Source organism: Neophocaena asiaeorientalis, unplaced genomic scaffold (assembly GCF_003031525.2).
Source record: "Neophocaena asiaeorientalis asiaeorientalis breed wild unplaced genomic scaffold, Neophocaena_asiaeorientalis_V1.1 scaffold47, whole genome shotgun sequence".
In the NCBI taxonomy this organism is placed as follows: domain Eukaryota; kingdom Metazoa; phylum Chordata; class Mammalia; order Artiodactyla; family Phocoenidae; genus Neophocaena; species Neophocaena asiaeorientalis.
Window position 1 is genome coordinate 1,070,129 of NW_020175399.1, and position 17,425 is coordinate 1,087,553.

Sequence of the window (17,425 nt, forward strand, 5' to 3'; positions counted from 1 at the left end):
AGAGGCCAAAGGTCCAGCGCCACACACCAAACTGCAGGCATCAGTCCCTCCCACCAGGAAGCCTACACAAGCCACTGGAACAACCTAATCCAAGGCGGGCAGACACCAGAAGCAAGAGGAATTATGACCCTACAGCCTGCAGAGAGGAGACCTCAAACACAGAAAGTTAGACAAAATGAGAAGACAGAGAAATATGTTGCAGACGAAGGAGCAAGGTAAAAACCCATAAGACCAAATAAATAAAGAGGAAATACACAGTCTACCTAAAAAGGAATTCAGAGTAATGACAGTACAGATGATCCAAAATCTTGGAAATAGAATGGAGAAAACAGAAGAAACGTTTAATAAGGACCTAGAAGAACTAAAGAACAAACTGTGATGAACAACACAATAAATAAAATTAAAAATACACCAAAGGGCTTCCCTGGTGGTGCAGTGGTTAAGAATCCGCCTGTCAATGCAGGGGACACAGGTTCGATCTCTGGCCCGGGAAGATCCCACATGCCGTGGAGCAACTAACCTCGTGTGCCACAACTACTGAGCCTGTGCTCTAGAGCTTGTGAGCCACAACTACTGAGCCCATGTGCCACAACTACTGAAGTGCACATGCCTAGAGCTCATGCTCCACAATGAAGGAAGCCACTGCAATGAGAAGCCCATGCACTGCAACGAAGAGTAGCCCCCACTCGCTGCAACTAGAGAAAGCCCGTGTGCAGCAACAAACACCCAACAGAGTCAAAAATAAATTAATTAATTAATTAAATTTTTAAAAATTAGAGACTAAAAACAAAACACACCAAAAGCGCTGTCTTAAGATTTCCTTTGCTGTGCAAAAGCTTTGAAGTTTCATTAGGTCCCATTTGTTTATTTTTGTTTTTATTTCCATTTCTCTAGGAGGTGGGTCAAAAAGGATCTTGCTGTAGTTTATGTCATAGAGTGTTCTTCCTATGTTTTCCTCTAAGAGTTTGACAGTTTCTGGCCTTACATTTAGATCTTTAACCCATTTTGAACTTATTTTTGTGTATGGTGTTAGGGAGTGCTCTAATTTCATTCTTTTACATGTAGCTGTCCAGTTTTCCCAACACCACTTGTTGAATTCCAGGTTGTCCATTATATTGGCATATAGTTGCTTGCAGTAATCTCTCACGATCCTTTGTACTTCTGCAGTGTCAGCTGTTATTTCTCCTTTTTCATAACTAATTCTGTTGATTTGAGTCTTCTCCCTTTCTTCCTTGATGAGTCTGGCTAATGGTTTATGAATTTTGTTTATCTTCTCAAGGAAACAGTCTTTTAGTTTTATTAATCTTTGCTATTGTTTCATTTGTTTTTCATTTATTTCTGATCTGATCTATATGATTTCTTTCCTTCTGCTAATTTTGGTTTTTTTGTTTGGTTGCTTCTTTTTCTTTCTCTAATTGCTTTAGGTGTAAGGTTAGGTTGTTTATTTGAGATTTTTCTTATTTCTTGAGGTAGAATTGTATTGTTATAGACTTCTCTCTGAGAACTGCTTTTGTTGCATCCATAGGTTTTGGGTCGTCGTGTTTTCCTTGTCATTTGTTTCTAGGCATTTTTTCATTTCCGTATTGATTTCTTCAGTGATCTCTTGGTTATTTAGTAGCATATTGTTTAGCCTCCATGTGTTTGTATTTTTTAGTTTTTTCCTGCAATTGATATCTATTCTCATAGTGTTGTGGTCGGAAAAGGTACTTGATAAAATTTCAATTTCCTTAAATTTACCATGGCTTCATTTGTGACGCAAGATATTTGCAAATGAAACAACTGAAAAAGGATTAATCTCCAAAATATACAAGCAGCTCATGCAGCCCAATATCAAAAAAACAAACAACCCAATCCAAATATGGGCAGAAGACCTAAATAGACATTTCTCCAAAGAAGATATACAGGTTGTCAACAAACACATGAAAGGATGCTCAACATCACTAATCATTACAGAAATGCAAGTCAAAACTATAATGAGGTATCACCTCACACTGGTCAGAATGGCCATCATCAAAAAATCTACAAACAATAAATGCTGGAGAGGGTGTGCAGAATTGGGAACTCTCTTGCACTAGTGGTGGGAATGAAAATTGATATAGCCACTATGCAGAACAGTATGGAGGTTCCTTAAAAAGCTAAAAATAGAAGTACCATATGACGTGCAATCCCAGTCCTGGGCAAATACCCTGAGAAAACCATAATTCAAAAAGAGTCATGTACCACCACAATGTTCATTGCAGCTCTATTTACAATACTCAGGACATGGAAGCAACCTAAGTGTCCACTGACAGATGAATGGATAAAGAAGATGTGGCACATATATATAACGGAATATTACTCAGCCATAAAAAGAAATGAAATTGAGTTTTTTGTAGTGAGTTGGATGGACCTAGAGTCTGTCATACAGAGTGAAGTAAGTCAGAAAGAGAAAAACAAATACCATATGCTAACACATATATATGGAATCTAAAGAAAAAAACAAGGTTATGAAGAACCTAGGGGCAGGACAGAAATAAAGACGCAGACCTACTAGAGCATGGACTTGAGGACACAGGGAGGGGGAAGGGTAAGATGGGACTAAGTGAGAGAGTAGCATTGACATATATACACTACCAAATGAAAAATAGATAACTAGTGGGAAGCAGCTGCATAGCACAGGGAGATCAGCTCGGTGCCTTATGACCACCTAGAGGGGTGGGATAGGGAGGATGGGAGGGAGACACAAGAGGGAGGGTATATGGGGATATATGCATACATGTAGCTGATTCACTTTTTTATACAGCAGAAACTAATGCAATATTGGAAAGCAATTAAAATCCAATAAAGATGTTTAAAAAATACACTAGAAGGAATCAATAGCAGAATAACTGAGTCAGAAGAACAGATAAGTGAGTTGGAAGATAGAATGGTGGAAATCACTGCCACAGAGCAGAATAAAAAATGCAGAATGAAAAGAATTGAGGACAGTCTCAGAGACCTCTGGGACAACATTAAACACACCAACATTGAAATTATAGGGGTTCCAGAAAAAAAAGAAAAATAGAAAGGGTCTGACAAAATACTTGAAGAGATTATACTTGAAAACTTCCCTAACATGGGAAAGGAAATAGTAAGTCAAGTCCAGGAAGTGCAGAGAGTCCCATACAGGATAAACCCAAGGAGAAACATGCTGAGACACATTTTTTTTTTTCACGGTACGCGGGCCTCTCACTGCCGCGGCCTCTCCCGTTGTGGAGCACAGGCTCCGGACGCGCAGGCCCAGCAGCCACGGCTCATGGGCCCAGCCGCTCCACAGCACGCAGAATCCTCCTGGACTGGGGCACGAAACCGTGCCCCCCCGCATCGGCAGGCAGACTCCCAACCACTGCACCACCAGGGAAGCCCGCTGAGACACATATTAATCAAACTATCGAAGATTAAATACAAAGAAAAAATATTAAAAGAAGCAAGGGAAACCAACATATAACATACAAGGGAACACCCAGAACATTATCAGCTGATCTTTCAGCAGAAACTCTTCAGGCCAGAGAAGTGGCAGGATATATTTAAAGTGATGGAAAGGAAAAATCTACAACCAAGATTACTCTACCAGCAAGGATCTCATTCAGATTCAATGGAGAAATCAAAAGTTTTACAGACAAGCAAAAGCTAAGAGAATACAGCATCACCACACCAGATTTGCAACAAATGCTTAAAGAACTTCTCTAGTCAGGAAACACAAGTGAATAAAAAGACCTACAAAAAGAAACCCAAAACAATTAAGAAAATGGTAATAGGAACAAACATATCGATAATTACCTTAAATGTAAATGGATTAAAGGCTCCAACCAAAAGGCACAGACTGGCTTAATGGATACAAAAACAAGACCTGTATATATGTTGTATATAAGAGACCCACTTCAGACCTCGGAACACATATAGACTGAAAGTGAGGGGATGGAAAAAGATATTCCATGCAAGTGGAAATCAAAAGAGAGTTGGAGTAGCAATACTTATATCAGACAAAATAGACTTCAAAATAAAGACTGTCACAAGAGACAAGGAAGGACATAACATAATGAACAAGGGATCAATCCAAGAAGAAGATATAAAAATGGTAAATATTTATGCACCCAACATAGGTGCACCTCAATACATAAGGCAAATGCTAATAGCCATAAAAGGAGAATTTGACAGTATCACAATAATAGTGGGGGACTTTAACTCTCCAATTACACCAATGGATAGATCATGCAGACAGAAAATTAATAAGGAAACACAAGCCTTAAATGACACATTAGACCAGATAGACTTAATTGATATTTCTGGGACATTCCATCCCAAAGCAGCAGAATACAGTTTCTTCTCAAGTGTGCATGGAACATTCTACAGGGTAGATCACATCTTGGGTCTCAAAGCAAGCATCAGTAATTTAAGAAAATTGAAATCATATCAAGCATCTTTTCCAACCACAATGTTATGACACTAGAAATCAATTACAGGAAAAAAAACTGTAGAAAACATAAACACATGGAGGCTAAACAATACATTACTAAATAATGAAGAGCTCACTGAAGCTATCAAAGAGGAAATCAAAAAATACCTAGAAACAAATGACAATGAAAACATGACAACCCAAAACCTATAGGATGCAGCAAAAGCAGTCCTAAGAAGGAAGTTTAAACCAAGACAATCCTACCTCAAGAAACAAGAAAAATCTCAAAAAAATAACCTAACCTTAAACCTAAAGCAACTAGAGAAAGAAGACCAAACAAAACCCAAAGTTATTAGAAGGAAAGAAATCATAAAGATCATAGCAGAAATAAATGAAATAGAAGCAAAGATCAATAAAACTAAAAGCTGGGTCTTTGAGAAGATACACAAAATTGATAAACCTTTAGCTAGACTCATCAAGACAAAAAGGGAGATTTTAATTTCAATAAAATTAGAAATGAAACTAAATGAAATTAGAAACGAAATTAGAAATGAAAAAGAAGTTACAACTGACACCACAGAAATACAAAGGATCATAAGAGACTCTTACGGGCGACTATATGCCAATAAAATGGACAACCTGGGAGAAATGGACAAATTCTTAGAAATGTACAACCTTCCAATACTGAACCAGGAAGAAATAGAAAATATGAACAGACCAATCACAAGTAATGAAATTGAAGTGATTAGAAACCTTCCAACAAACAGAAGTCCAGGACCAGAGGGCTTCACCAGTGAATTTTATCAAACGTTTAGAGAAGAGCTAACACCTATCCTTCTCAATCTCTTCCAAAAAATTGCAGAGGGAGGAACATTCCCAAACTCATTCTACAAGGCCACCATCACCCTGGTACTAGAACCAGACAAAGATATCCACACAAAAGAAAATTACAGGCCAATTGCACTGATGAACATAGATGCAAAAACTCTCAACATAACACTAGCAAAGAGAATCCAACAACACATTAAAAGGATCATACACCATGATCAAATGGGATTTATCTCAGGGATGCAAGGAATTTTTAATATCTGCAAATAAATCAGTGTGATACACCATACTAACAAATTGAAGAACAAAAACCATATGATCATCTCAATAGATGCAGAAAAAGCTTTTGACAACATTCAACACCCATTTATGATAAAAACTCTCCAGAAAGTGGGCATACAGGAAACCTACCTCAACATAATAAAGGCTATGTATGACAAACCCACAGCAAACATTATTCTCAATGGTGAAAAACTGAAAGCATTTCCTCTAAAATCCGGAACAAGACAAGGGTCCCTACTTTTGCCACTATTATTCAACATAGTTTAGGAAGTCCTAGACATGGTAATTAGAGAAGAGAAAGAAAGAAAAGGAATCCAAATTGGCAAAGAAGAAGTCCAATTGTCACTGTTTGGAGATGACATGATACTATACATAGAAAATCCTAAAGATGCCACCAGAAAATTACTAAAGCTCATCAATGAAGCTGGTAAAGTTGCAGGATACAAAATTAATACACAGAATCTCTTGCAATCCTATACACTAACAACAAAAGATCAGAAACATAAATTAAGGAAACAATCCCATTTACCATTGCAATGAAAAGAATAAACTGCCTAGGAATAAACCTACCTAAGGAGACAAAAGGCATATATACAGAAAAATAAAAGATACTGATGAAAGAAATCAAAGACGACACAAACAGAAGGAGAGTTATACAATGTTCTTGGATTGGAAAAATCAATATTGTGAAAATGACTATATTAACCAAAGCAATCTACAGATTCAATGCAATCCCTATCAAATTGCCAATGGCATTTTTCACAGAAATAGAACCAAAATTTTACAATTTGTATGGAAACAAAAAAGACCTCATATAGCAAAAGCAATCTTGAGAATAAAAAGAAAAAGAGCTGGAGGAATCAGGCTCCCTGACTTCAGACTATACTACAGAACTATAGTAATCAAGACACTATGGTACTGACACAAAAACAGAAATACAGATCAATGCAAGAGGATAGAAAGTCCAGAGATAAACCCACGCATGTATGGTCACCTAATCTATGACATGGGAGGCAAGAATATATAATGGAGCAAAGACAGCCTCTTCAATAAGTGGTGCTATACAATGCAATACAAATGGCTGTCATCAAAAAATCTAGAAACAATAAATGCTGGAGAGGGTGTGGACAAAAGGGAACACTCTTGCACTGCTGGTGGGAATGTAAATTGGTACAGCCACTATGGAGAACAGTATGGATGTTTCTTAAAAAAACTACAAACAGAACTACCATATCACCCAGCAATCCCTCTACTGGGCATATACCCTGAGAAAACCATAATTCAAAAAGAGTCATGTACCAAAATGTTCATTGCAGCTCTATTTACAATAGCCAGGAGATGGAAACAACCTAAGTGTCCATCATTGGATGAACGGATAAACAGGATGTGGCACATATATACAATGGAATATTACCCAGCCATAAAAAGAAACAAAATTGAGCTATTTGTAATGAGGTGGATGAACCTAGAGTCTGTCATACAAAGTGAAGTGAAAGAGAAAGACAAATACCATATGCTAACACTTAACAAAAAAAAATGTCATGAAGAACCTAGGGGTAAGACAGGAATAAAGACACAGACCTACTAGAGAATGGACTTGAGGAAATGGGGAGGGCGAAGGGTAAGCTGTGACAAAGCAAGAGGGGGCATGGACATATATACACTACCAAACGTAAAATAGATAGCTAGTAGATATAAATTGCAGCAAGATTTTTTTTGACCCACCTCCTAGAGTAATGAGAATAAAAACAAAAATAAAGAAATGGGACCTAATTAAAGCTTTTTCACAGCAAAGGAAACCATGAAAAAGACAAAATGACAACCCTCAGGATGGGAGAAAATATTTGCAAACGAAGCAACTGAAAAAGAATTAATCTCCCAAATATACAAACAGCTCATGCAGCTCAATTGCAAAAATACAAACAACCCAATCCAATGGGTGGACAACCTAAATAGACATTTCTCTAAGGAAGACATACAGGTGGCCAACGAACAGATGAAGAAATGCTCAATATCACTAATTATTAGAGAAATGCAAATCAAAACCACAATGAGATATCACCTCACCCCAGTCAGAATGGCCATCATCACAAAATCTACAAACAACAAATGCTGGAGAGGGTGTGCAGAAAAGGGAACCCTCTTGCACTCTTGGTGGGAACGTAAATTGATAGAGCTACTATGGAAAGCAGTATGGAGGTTCCTTAAAAAGCTAAAAATATAACTACCATGTGACCCAGCAATCCCACTACTGGGCATATACCCTTAGAAAAACATAATTCAAGAAGATACATGCAGCCAGTGTTCATTGCAGCACTATTTACAATAACCGGGACATGGGAGAAAACTAAATGTCCATCAACAGAGAAATGGATAAAGAAGATGTGGTATACATATATACAATGGAATATTCCTCAGCCATAAAAAGGAATGAAATTGGGTCATTTGTAGAGACATGAATGGACCTAGAGGCTGTCATACAGAGTGAAGTAAGTCAGAAAGAGAAAAACAAATACCATATATTAACGCATATATGTGGAATCTGAAAAAATCGGTATAGACAATCTTATTTACAAAGCAGAAATAGATACAAAGTGGGGGGGTGAATTGGGAGATTGCGACTGACACATATATACTATTGATACTATGTATAAAATAGATAAATGATAACCTAGTGTATAGCACAGGGAACTCTACCTAGTGCTCTCTGCTGATCTAAATGGGAAGGAAATCCAAAAAAGAGGGGATGTATGTATACATATAGCTGATTCACTTTGCTGTACAGCAGAAACTAACAGTTTTAAAGCAACTATACTCCAATAAAAATTAAAAAAAACAAAAACAAAAAACCTGCTGTTGCAGTCCTCCTCCAGGCCTCTGGCTTTCTGTGGCCTCTGTTCTCTGGGGCTATCCTGTTTAGAACATAAGGAAATTGGCCCACTCCGAAACTGAATACAAAGGAGCAAGGCCCCTTCTTTGCTTAATGTCCCCTGGCCCAGACCTTCTGACCCTAAATATCCCTTTCTTTCTTTTCACTACCTGCAGGAGAACAGAGGCCCTGTGAGAGACCCTCGGGAGGAAGTGACACCCTAACTCCACCCACCATCTGCCCCCAATGCGCAGCAATTCCTATTTAAAAACTCAGTCCTTGACTCAAAGGGAGGTTTGTGAGCTCCTGCCAAGAGCTGTAAATATTTCAACATGCCTTGTTTCCTTGAATGTATATGACCTGGGATCTGGCCCCTCCTCTCCCTGGGCTCCTAGAGAATTGAGGAACAAAGAAAACATGGCCAGTCCTTAGCTACAGGATACCCGGGTAAAACTGCAGAAGAATACAGAGGAGAGATGGGGAAGAGATGGCGTGGGGAGGTGGAAGGTGGGGAGGAGAGGTTGATTCCTCTTCCAGAAATATTTAGAGAAAGGTATAGCAACTCACTTTCTAGGAGCTGGAAAAGGTTACTGGATGATGATGATAATAATAATAATACCAACCCCTTCACAATTTACAAATGTCTTTCACATACAGAATCTCATGTGACCCTTCATAGTCCTATAAAAGTAAATACTGTCAATTTCACCATGAAGATGAGAATACTGAAGGCTTGAAAGGTTATATGACTTATTCAGGCTAACCAACTAAAAAGAGATGGTTTCTCTGGCCCTGTTTTGGACCCAAGGACCATGACTCTGGGTAGAGTAAGACGGGTGGTTAGAAGAGTATGTCATGTATCACAAGACTGAGACTTTTGTTTACTAAACCCTTTCTTGGTCCTCTCTTTTTATCCCTTAGTCATAAGGATGCCCTGAGGCTACAGGAATGGAAAACTCTGCAGCAGTCTTCCTTGGTAGCTGCGCTCCTCCCATCTTTAGTATGTATTAGGTGATATCTAAAGGCAGGAGTTCTGGTCTCATACTCTCTGGGTTCAAATCTTGGCTCTGCTATTATTTGCTATATGAGCTAAGCAAGCTACTTAACTTCTGTGCATCTTTATCTGTGAAATGGAGGAAATAATAGTACCTAACTCATAGAGTTGTTCAGAATTTAAATGGGTTGGTACATGTAAAGTGCTTAACATAATGCCTAGCACAGAATTAATTGCTAAATGCTAAATAAATGTTAGCAATTTCTGTTGTTATTATTACTATTATTATTACTATTAGGGTGCTTGATGGAAGTAAGAAGCTAAATGTCAAAGAAATAACACTGTGGAAGAGCAGCTATCACTAGGCTGTATGCTTTGTGTCTTTTCCCCATAATAGGGAAAGCTTACAGGGAGTCATCTCCCTACTTCTACCCAGTCCTCTTGGGATCAGTGGCAACCCCACATGAGGGGCGTGGGTGATGAACAGAAGAAGAGTTCTTTTCTTTGTGAGAAGCTCAGTTACCTAAACAAGTGACTGAACTTGTGACCTGAGTCTCATAGGCACCATGTTTTAAGCAACTGTGCTAATTGGCCCAGACAGACATCACACACCCAGCTATACACATGTACACACAGGTCTGGACACATGGGTGTATGCACATACCCTTCCAGCCTGGGTAAGAAGGTGGGTGGACAGATCCACAGGATAAATTAGACAAGGAGACTGTGTGGGGACTGCTAGTTTAGTGACATTTCCTTTCCTTTTTTCCCTTTAGCTGCATGGAAGCAGGGAAGCAACTAACCTGGGAGTTTCACTTCCTCCCTCTCCATCCTCACTGAAAGCACTTTTGACTCTAGTTAGGACATGGGTGTCTGTCTCCTCCCGCCTTCGACTCCTCTACAATCAATTCTGCAGTATTTTTTGGCAAGAAGAGAGGTGATAGGGGCTCAAAATAGAATGAAGAGTTCTATTCTATCGAGAACTGCTGAAGCTACTGAAAACCCATCTGAAGTCTCTGGAAGTTCAGTTGGCTGAGGAATTGAGGGACAACAATAGTGAGGATTTGAAGAGGAAGGGTACAACTGACCAGGACATTTGTTGAATACTATTGAGTAAGACCTGCTACAATGCTATCTCTTTGACTGGGGTCCTGGGGCTGTGAAAAAAGGAGGTGTGGAAATGATGAAAAGGTTTCACAGCAGCTATCTTACTGCAAAAATCCAGAGGTGATAGCTTCTACACTCTTGAGTGCTTCACAAGAAGTCACCCTTCCCCAAGAAAGTGGAGAATAAGAGAGGAGAAAGGGGAAAAGGGAAAAGATACTTCCACAGGATGTGTGGGAATGGGCCTGAGATCCAGTCTGGAGTGAGGCCTGTACAACATCCTAACCCCAGTTGTTCCTCTAATTGAATGAGGGAAAGAAGAGAGAACAATGCTGGGAGCAAAGGGATGGCGTATGAGCAGAAGTATTACAAATGCACTGTGAAAATAGGAGGAGCCAAGAAAATGTGTGGTTGGGACAGCCAGTTTTAGCCCTTCTTCTACCAACCCCAGAAACAAGCAAACAAGAGAACAGAGAAAGACAAGACTTCCAGGGTGAAGAAACATGTACTTCCTCAAGCCACCCAAGCAGGCCACATTCCCTACCCACAAAATAAGCGCCAAGTGATTTCACACTAGTAATCATTAGTACCTTGACTTCAAGGCAAATGATTAGACATCCCTAGGCTTAGTCCTCTGTCACCCTTAAACCAGGAGAGGGCTGGAGTATTCTAAACCCTCTTCCCAATAACCTTTGAATACCAAGAGGGATGCAGGATAAGGAGAGGATGGAAGCAGAAAGAAACTTACAATAAATGTTTCCAAGCCCCACTGTTGGGGAGTTGCAAAGAGTCCATGCCAAGAGGTACAATCCAGGCTGGCCATATTCTCTCCATCACTCTTACCTAACAAGTTTCCCAATCTGGGCCCTTTGCACTAGTCCCCCACAACCCCTACAGAAGCTTCTGTTACATTAAACCTAATTCTGTAAACAGATGAGAAAAGATGTTTTTCAGATAGAATACTCATAATCCATGGCTTGAGGTGTAGAGTGTGTATGTGTGTGTGTGTGTGTGTGTGTGTGTGTGTTTTATGAATAAAGCTTTTTCTCTAAGGTTTACTCATTCAATTCCAGGTGAAATAATTCCTTTCAAAACAGGAAATCCCACTCCATCTTTCACACAATCTGAAAAGAATAAATGATGCTTTCAAAATGTAATAAAACAAAAAGATGTTGATGGGAAAGGCAGTATACCCTCCTGGGAAACTGGTCTGCTCAAAAGGTCCAGATGACATCCTTTATATATTTCTGTAAATGTTGATAGTCCATCTGTTTGTTTACTCTTCATGGCACTGCAGGAAATATTCCCAAAGCAAGTATAAATTCAGGGAAAAGGAGAGAGAGCTCTGTGCCTGCTACTTCAGTAGCCACACTCTCAGCTAAGCCCTGAGTGAAGCTGAAGTTGCCCAGAAATTGTGGATACTCAATATGGCCTTCTCTAGGATGGCAAGCAGCAGCCCTCTCATACCCACTACAAGGCAGCAGCCCTTAGCCAGCTATAAAGATGCCCTGTCTGAAGCCCCCTGAAGGAAAACATCATATTGCACTTAGGAATCTTGGTTTACTCTTCTATCCTGAAGTAACAGAAAACCAAGATCATACTAATCATTTCTGAGAAATGAGAATGAGCTGTGGAAAATTAAGTTTCAGGAGAGGGGTCCAAACTGAGGCTTAAGGGAATGCTTGCAGTTTAATGCTTTTTAGAAACAGGCTCAAATGCTGGGAAACAGCAGCATACAGAACTACTCTGCTAGCCTGCAGAAGGCCAAGTTGAGGGAATTCTCTTGGAGGCCCAATTCTATGCTAAGCTGGACATTCTGGGAGAAGCATTGTGGATCTGAAGTTGCCTTTACACACTGGGTTAAAAAAAAGTGGGTCTTTTCAACCACATCAGTACATATGAGTTAGCCCCATAGTCTTTTAATACACATGGAGAAATGATGTCTACATGGTTTTTCATTGCTTTCCCAATCTCCTCCCAACCCATCCACACCCTCATTCAGGCAGATTAACATGTTTCCATTTGTCTGAATGAGTCAAAATTTATGCCAAGTGAATAGTAAAGAATAAAATATCACATAATTTTAGAAGGATAGAACAGCAGAGCTAAGAAGTTTATCTAGTCAAACCCTTTCACTTTACAGATAGATAAACTCAGGTACAGAGAGGTAAAGTGCCTGCTCAAAGTCACAGAGTAAGTCAGGGGCACAAGTTGTCTAGCTCCTAGTCACTGCCTAGTTAGTATTACTGAGATCACCAGCCCATTGGGATCCATATTTAGACTTAGAATGAGCACTCGAGGCTACTGGACAGTGAGCTAGGGATCCAACTTCAATTGGCTACTCCAGCTCAAACAAGCATCCCCCTGGTTGGCTTCCAAATACCCCAACCTCTCCTCCTCATCCCCTCCAGTATGAGTCAAGGTCTCAGTTTGGGACCCAGCTTGGTTGGAGAGGAGTCAGAGGAGTGACTTGAAAGATGCCTGGCCAATGGCCCTGTGACCCAAAGCGCCATAGCAGGCTCTGAGCCAACCTTCTCTGGACAGTAAGCAAAAGCCTTCAGCCAAAGGCAAGACATTGGCAGATTTGCTCAAAAGACGCCTGGCTCTCAAAGTCAGCAATTTAGTTGTCAGCCCAGTGAGACACTGAACTAAGCAATGAAAGCCCCTAAAATGGGGAAGAGAAAGATAGCTTAAACTGTCCCTGGCCCCATCTATCTTTGGGACTCTTTGCCCAAAGGCAGATTGTATCATTTATCCCATGCCTAGAAAATTATGTCTCCATCAGAGTGGCCCATGAGCCTGAACTATCTTGTGCCCAATAATGAACCTTCCTGACCATTATTACCCCTTTCCCCAGGTGGTGAGAGACACAGCCCCACCCTCCTCACCTGGGAGCCTACAAGGGTCATGCTTATAAACTGCCCAGGAAAAGATGCCTCCCATCATATATTATGGCTCAGTGCTAGACTGGCAGTCAAGGTGGAAAGTGCAGGGTACTGGGTTTACTCTGGAGCACGTTCAAAAAGACCTAAGCTTGGAGACAATGTTAAAAACTCTGACTTGTTCCGCCTTGTCTTCTGGACCCCCAACCCTAACCTTGCCCCAGCTCCAACTCATTTAGGGTTCCAGTAATGACCTGAGGCCTGCAATCAATGCTACCTTGCTCTTTCTTTCCTCCAAAATGCTTCCCTCTCATGCCAGGAAGCCATGATATACTTTCCACCGAATTGTTGGGTTACCCATGTCCTGTTTGCTGCTTGGTCTGGGTTGGGGGAATTCCCAAATTTCCCACAAACTCTACAAAAGTATAGGCTCATTTCTCTCTTGATTTTTTCCATTTTTCCTTAAATCGGACCTTGGTCACTTGCCTCCATCTCAAGAACCTTTTGTCTGCCAGTCATCCCAGGCCTAAGGCCCAGGGAAAGTTGGTTTCCTTTTCAAAATGGGTGAAGAGAAAGGACAAGATACATTGCCACCATAGAATTGTATGCACCACAGAGTTCACAAAGACTGGACATTGCATGCTCTAGAATGGCCTGCATTCCACTTCCCTTCTACTCTCCATGGCTTTTTCACATGACCAGAGACCCCTCTGATGTGGAGTTAGCTCCCAGACATCAAAACAACCTTTCTCTGGGGCACACTCACAATAGTCCCAGTCATCTGCAGAGCCTTATACCCATTAAACCAATCAGCATAGCTTTAGGACTGTGAAGATATTAGGCCTAGCCAAAGAGAATTTGGGTTGTGGGGTGCCTCCAAATATTAAATTCATAGATTTCTAGAGATGTAAGCCGTGTCAGACATTAATAGAAATGGACAATGCACCAACCTCCTTGACTGTGGGAGTGTATATGCTATGTTCCTCAGAATGGCTATTGGGCAAACACTGGCTGACAAATATCTTAGCAAGCTTCTACTGGCTTATTCTATCCCTTTGAGACACCAGTGCTGTGGCATAGGTAGCTGAGAAATTTTGAGTAAACTGCAGGAAGTGTGTGGAGACAGAGGCACATTTGGAATCTCAGGACCTGAATGGTTGCTTGGCAAAGCTGAGGGGCTCAAAAAAGGTAGTGGTGAGGATGAGATTTTCTAGGAACTCAGGAGTGTAGTGGGGTGTTCTTGACTTTTTTAAAATAAAAACTGAAGTGTTTCCCAAAGTCTCCAGTATCAAAAATAACTTTCATGAATTCAAGACACATACAGCAAGGACCCAAGCCAAAGTAGTCTGTGACCCTGGGGACATACCAAATTCCTCTCTGTCCTTTCCTGACTTATACTCACCATAACTTAAACTGGTAACCCCAGCCCCTCAATGCATCTAGTCTGTGTCAGAACACACACCAGCCACACCTCTGCACAGCTCACTGCTACCCCCCCTTCCCAGCTGCACTGTGAGGTCTTGACCGGAAAGTCTCAGCCAGCCCTCCCCCTGAGTCCCCTATGATCACCTACTTTGAAGTTTGTTCCCCAGCAGTGAACCTCTTCCTGGTAAAATAGTGGTTTTTCCAAGTTTTATTACACACTCCTAAGGCCCCAGCTCTAGGCCTGCTCACATCACATGAATGCCAGGGCCTAGCTTCAGCCCATCCCCCATTACCTCCCATGAAGTTTTACCCAGACTTTGCCACTGACCCCGAAGGCCAACAGCCTGCCTTTAACCACAGGGCAATGCTCAGCAGGTGCCCTCCAAGGTAACCTAGGCAACAGCCAGAGGCCCTACACTGGCTTCCTTCCCAAGAGCCCCTGAACTGCATCAAAGCAGGGAAAATGTAGTCCCAGGGGTGAGTGTGACAGTGACCTTCCGCCCAAATGTTGTTCCACACAGTCAGGGACCCCCTCCACTCAGGCGTCAACGCAGCCTGGGCAGTCCTGAGATTGCCTTGGACAGCCATTGCCGCACACTTGAACTTTCAAGTGGGGCCCGCACACTAGAACGCCGATGGATCACAAGGTCAGAGGCACCAAGAGTCCCAAAACCTCTTAAAGGGCAGCCTAACAAACTAAAAAAAGAAAAAAGAGAGTCCTTGGTTGAGAGCCTAGGAGAGGCCCTCTAAAGGCTCAGGGAATCTACAGGTGGATGCCCCCAGAATTCAAGGTTTCTATTCACTAAATGATCCCCAAGCTCCCTCAAAGAGCAGCAGAAGTACGTGTTTGGGGGTGGAGAGAGGAGGGAACCCTTCAGTCCCAGGGCAACACTTATTCTGAGCTGCGTTTTAAAAAGCCACGTATTCTAAGCTGCAAACTTGCGGCGGGTCTCCAGTGGAGCTGTCCTGAGGAACCACAAGAGGGAGTGAGCCTTGAGGAAGACGGCATCCCAAGCCCCTCGGCTCGCTCCCGAGACTCCTCATGAGAACGGCTGAGGGGCTTCGCCGGCGGCTTGCTGAGAAAGCGGGATGGCTACTTTGACTTCTCCAAGTCCACAGGCAGGCTCAACGGGAGGAGCGCACAAGCCTGTGGTCCTGTGGCCGCGGGCCTGAAGAGCGAGAGCTATGCCCCCAGCCCTGCTTGTCTTAGGGAAGAAGACCAAGTCAGCACCACACGAAGGCAGGAGGGGTGGAGGCCGGCATTCCGGCTAAAGACTAACGAGGCACCCAGCGGATAGCGGAGAGGCGCGGGGCGCCAGGCAGGGCAAGGCTGAGATTGGGGGCGGTGCGAAGCGAGCCTCAGGGCCCAGTCTGCCAGCCGCCTCACGCCTCTCTGGCGGGAGACCGCGGAGACTGCCTCCCTGCCTGCTTTGGGGTTCAGCTCAGAGGGCACAGAGATCCGCTCGCTCCCTCAGAGTGGCAGAGGACGGCCGGGCCCGGTTGGGCCGTAACCACGGCGGGCAAATAGACGCGCGCACACCCCCCACTCGCACTCCTTCCCTCCCTTCCTCTCTCTCCTGCAGATACACACGCCTGCCATGTGTTAGAGTCTTCGCTCAGTCACAAGGATTCCTAAAGTGTTTTTGACAGAAAACACCTCCGCTCCCCGTACAGGAACAGGGGCTGCTGCGGAGATCTGCGGTACAGTGTTTCTCTCAAAGTCCTCCCAACTTCCAAACTCTCTCCTCTCCCCATGTCTTCGCACTCCGCCCCGCCCCCCCACAACAAAAAACAAAAAAACCACAACATTCTGCAAATATTTTCCCCCAGTACACACGCTCAGAGTACTTTAAATAAACCCGAAAGGTGCGTCTGGATATGTCCCAGAGCAAAAATTTCATTCCTTGCGTATGATCAACGAAGGTCCCAGGTCCCACCCCCGGGACTTCTTGCGCCTAGTCTCCACAGCCGAGGCTGCCCAGAGCCCGGCAACCGGCGCTCTAGCAGCGCCACGGGCAAGGGGCAAGGGGGAGGAGTCCAAGCGGCGCGCTAGAGGGGGGCCTCGGACCAGGAGGTATAGGATCGGCGGCAGCCGGAGCGGACACCATTGCCTAGAATGCCAGGTGGGGCGCGCGGAGCCGCTCACCTGCTTGGAACTCCACTTGGCGATTTTTCTCTCTTTCCTCCTGCAGCAACATGGAGTAGAGAATCCCGAAGGAGTTCTGGATGCCAAAGATGGAGCCGTTGCACCAGGTGGCAGCGAAGACCACCATCCAGCCGAAGCCACCTTCGGGGGGCTGGAAGCCGCGCGCGGTGCCGCGGGTCTCCACGGTGGGCGTGGGCTCGGGTTCGCGCACCGGTTCAGGCTCAAACTCCAGCTCTGGCAGTGGTGCAGGGTCCGGTAAAGGCTGGGGCTCCGGCTGGACCTTCCCAGCAAATCCCTGGCGGGGCACGGATGGGAGGAGGCGGCCCGGCAGCGAGGCCCGCCTCTCCGGGCAGTCAATCAGGGCTTTGTTTGCGCCAACCTGGAGCCCAGAGGAGCCGTAGAGGGCCGGGTCTGGGCCGGGGGCCGGGCCAGGTAGGGAGGGAGGTGCAGTGGCACCGGAGGGAGCCGGGCCCGGGCGGGG

At 43.2% G+C, this 17,425-nt stretch overlaps 1 protein-coding gene across 1 annotated transcript in view; it reads right to left on the reverse strand.

The window, feature by feature from the left end:
* The window catches only part of SLC16A2 (solute carrier family 16 member 2), a 112,537-nt gene extending 95,321 nt beyond the window's left edge, over nt 1-17,216 (reverse strand). The window contains exon 1 of the mRNA XM_024766428.1: nt 16,945-17,216. Coding sequence (XP_024622196.1) covers nt 16,945-17,071 — 127 coding nt within the window. The 5' untranslated portion in view covers nt 17,072-17,216. The remainder of the gene's footprint in view (nt 1-16,944) is intronic.
* Between the last annotated feature and the right edge of the window lie 209 nt (nt 17,217-17,425).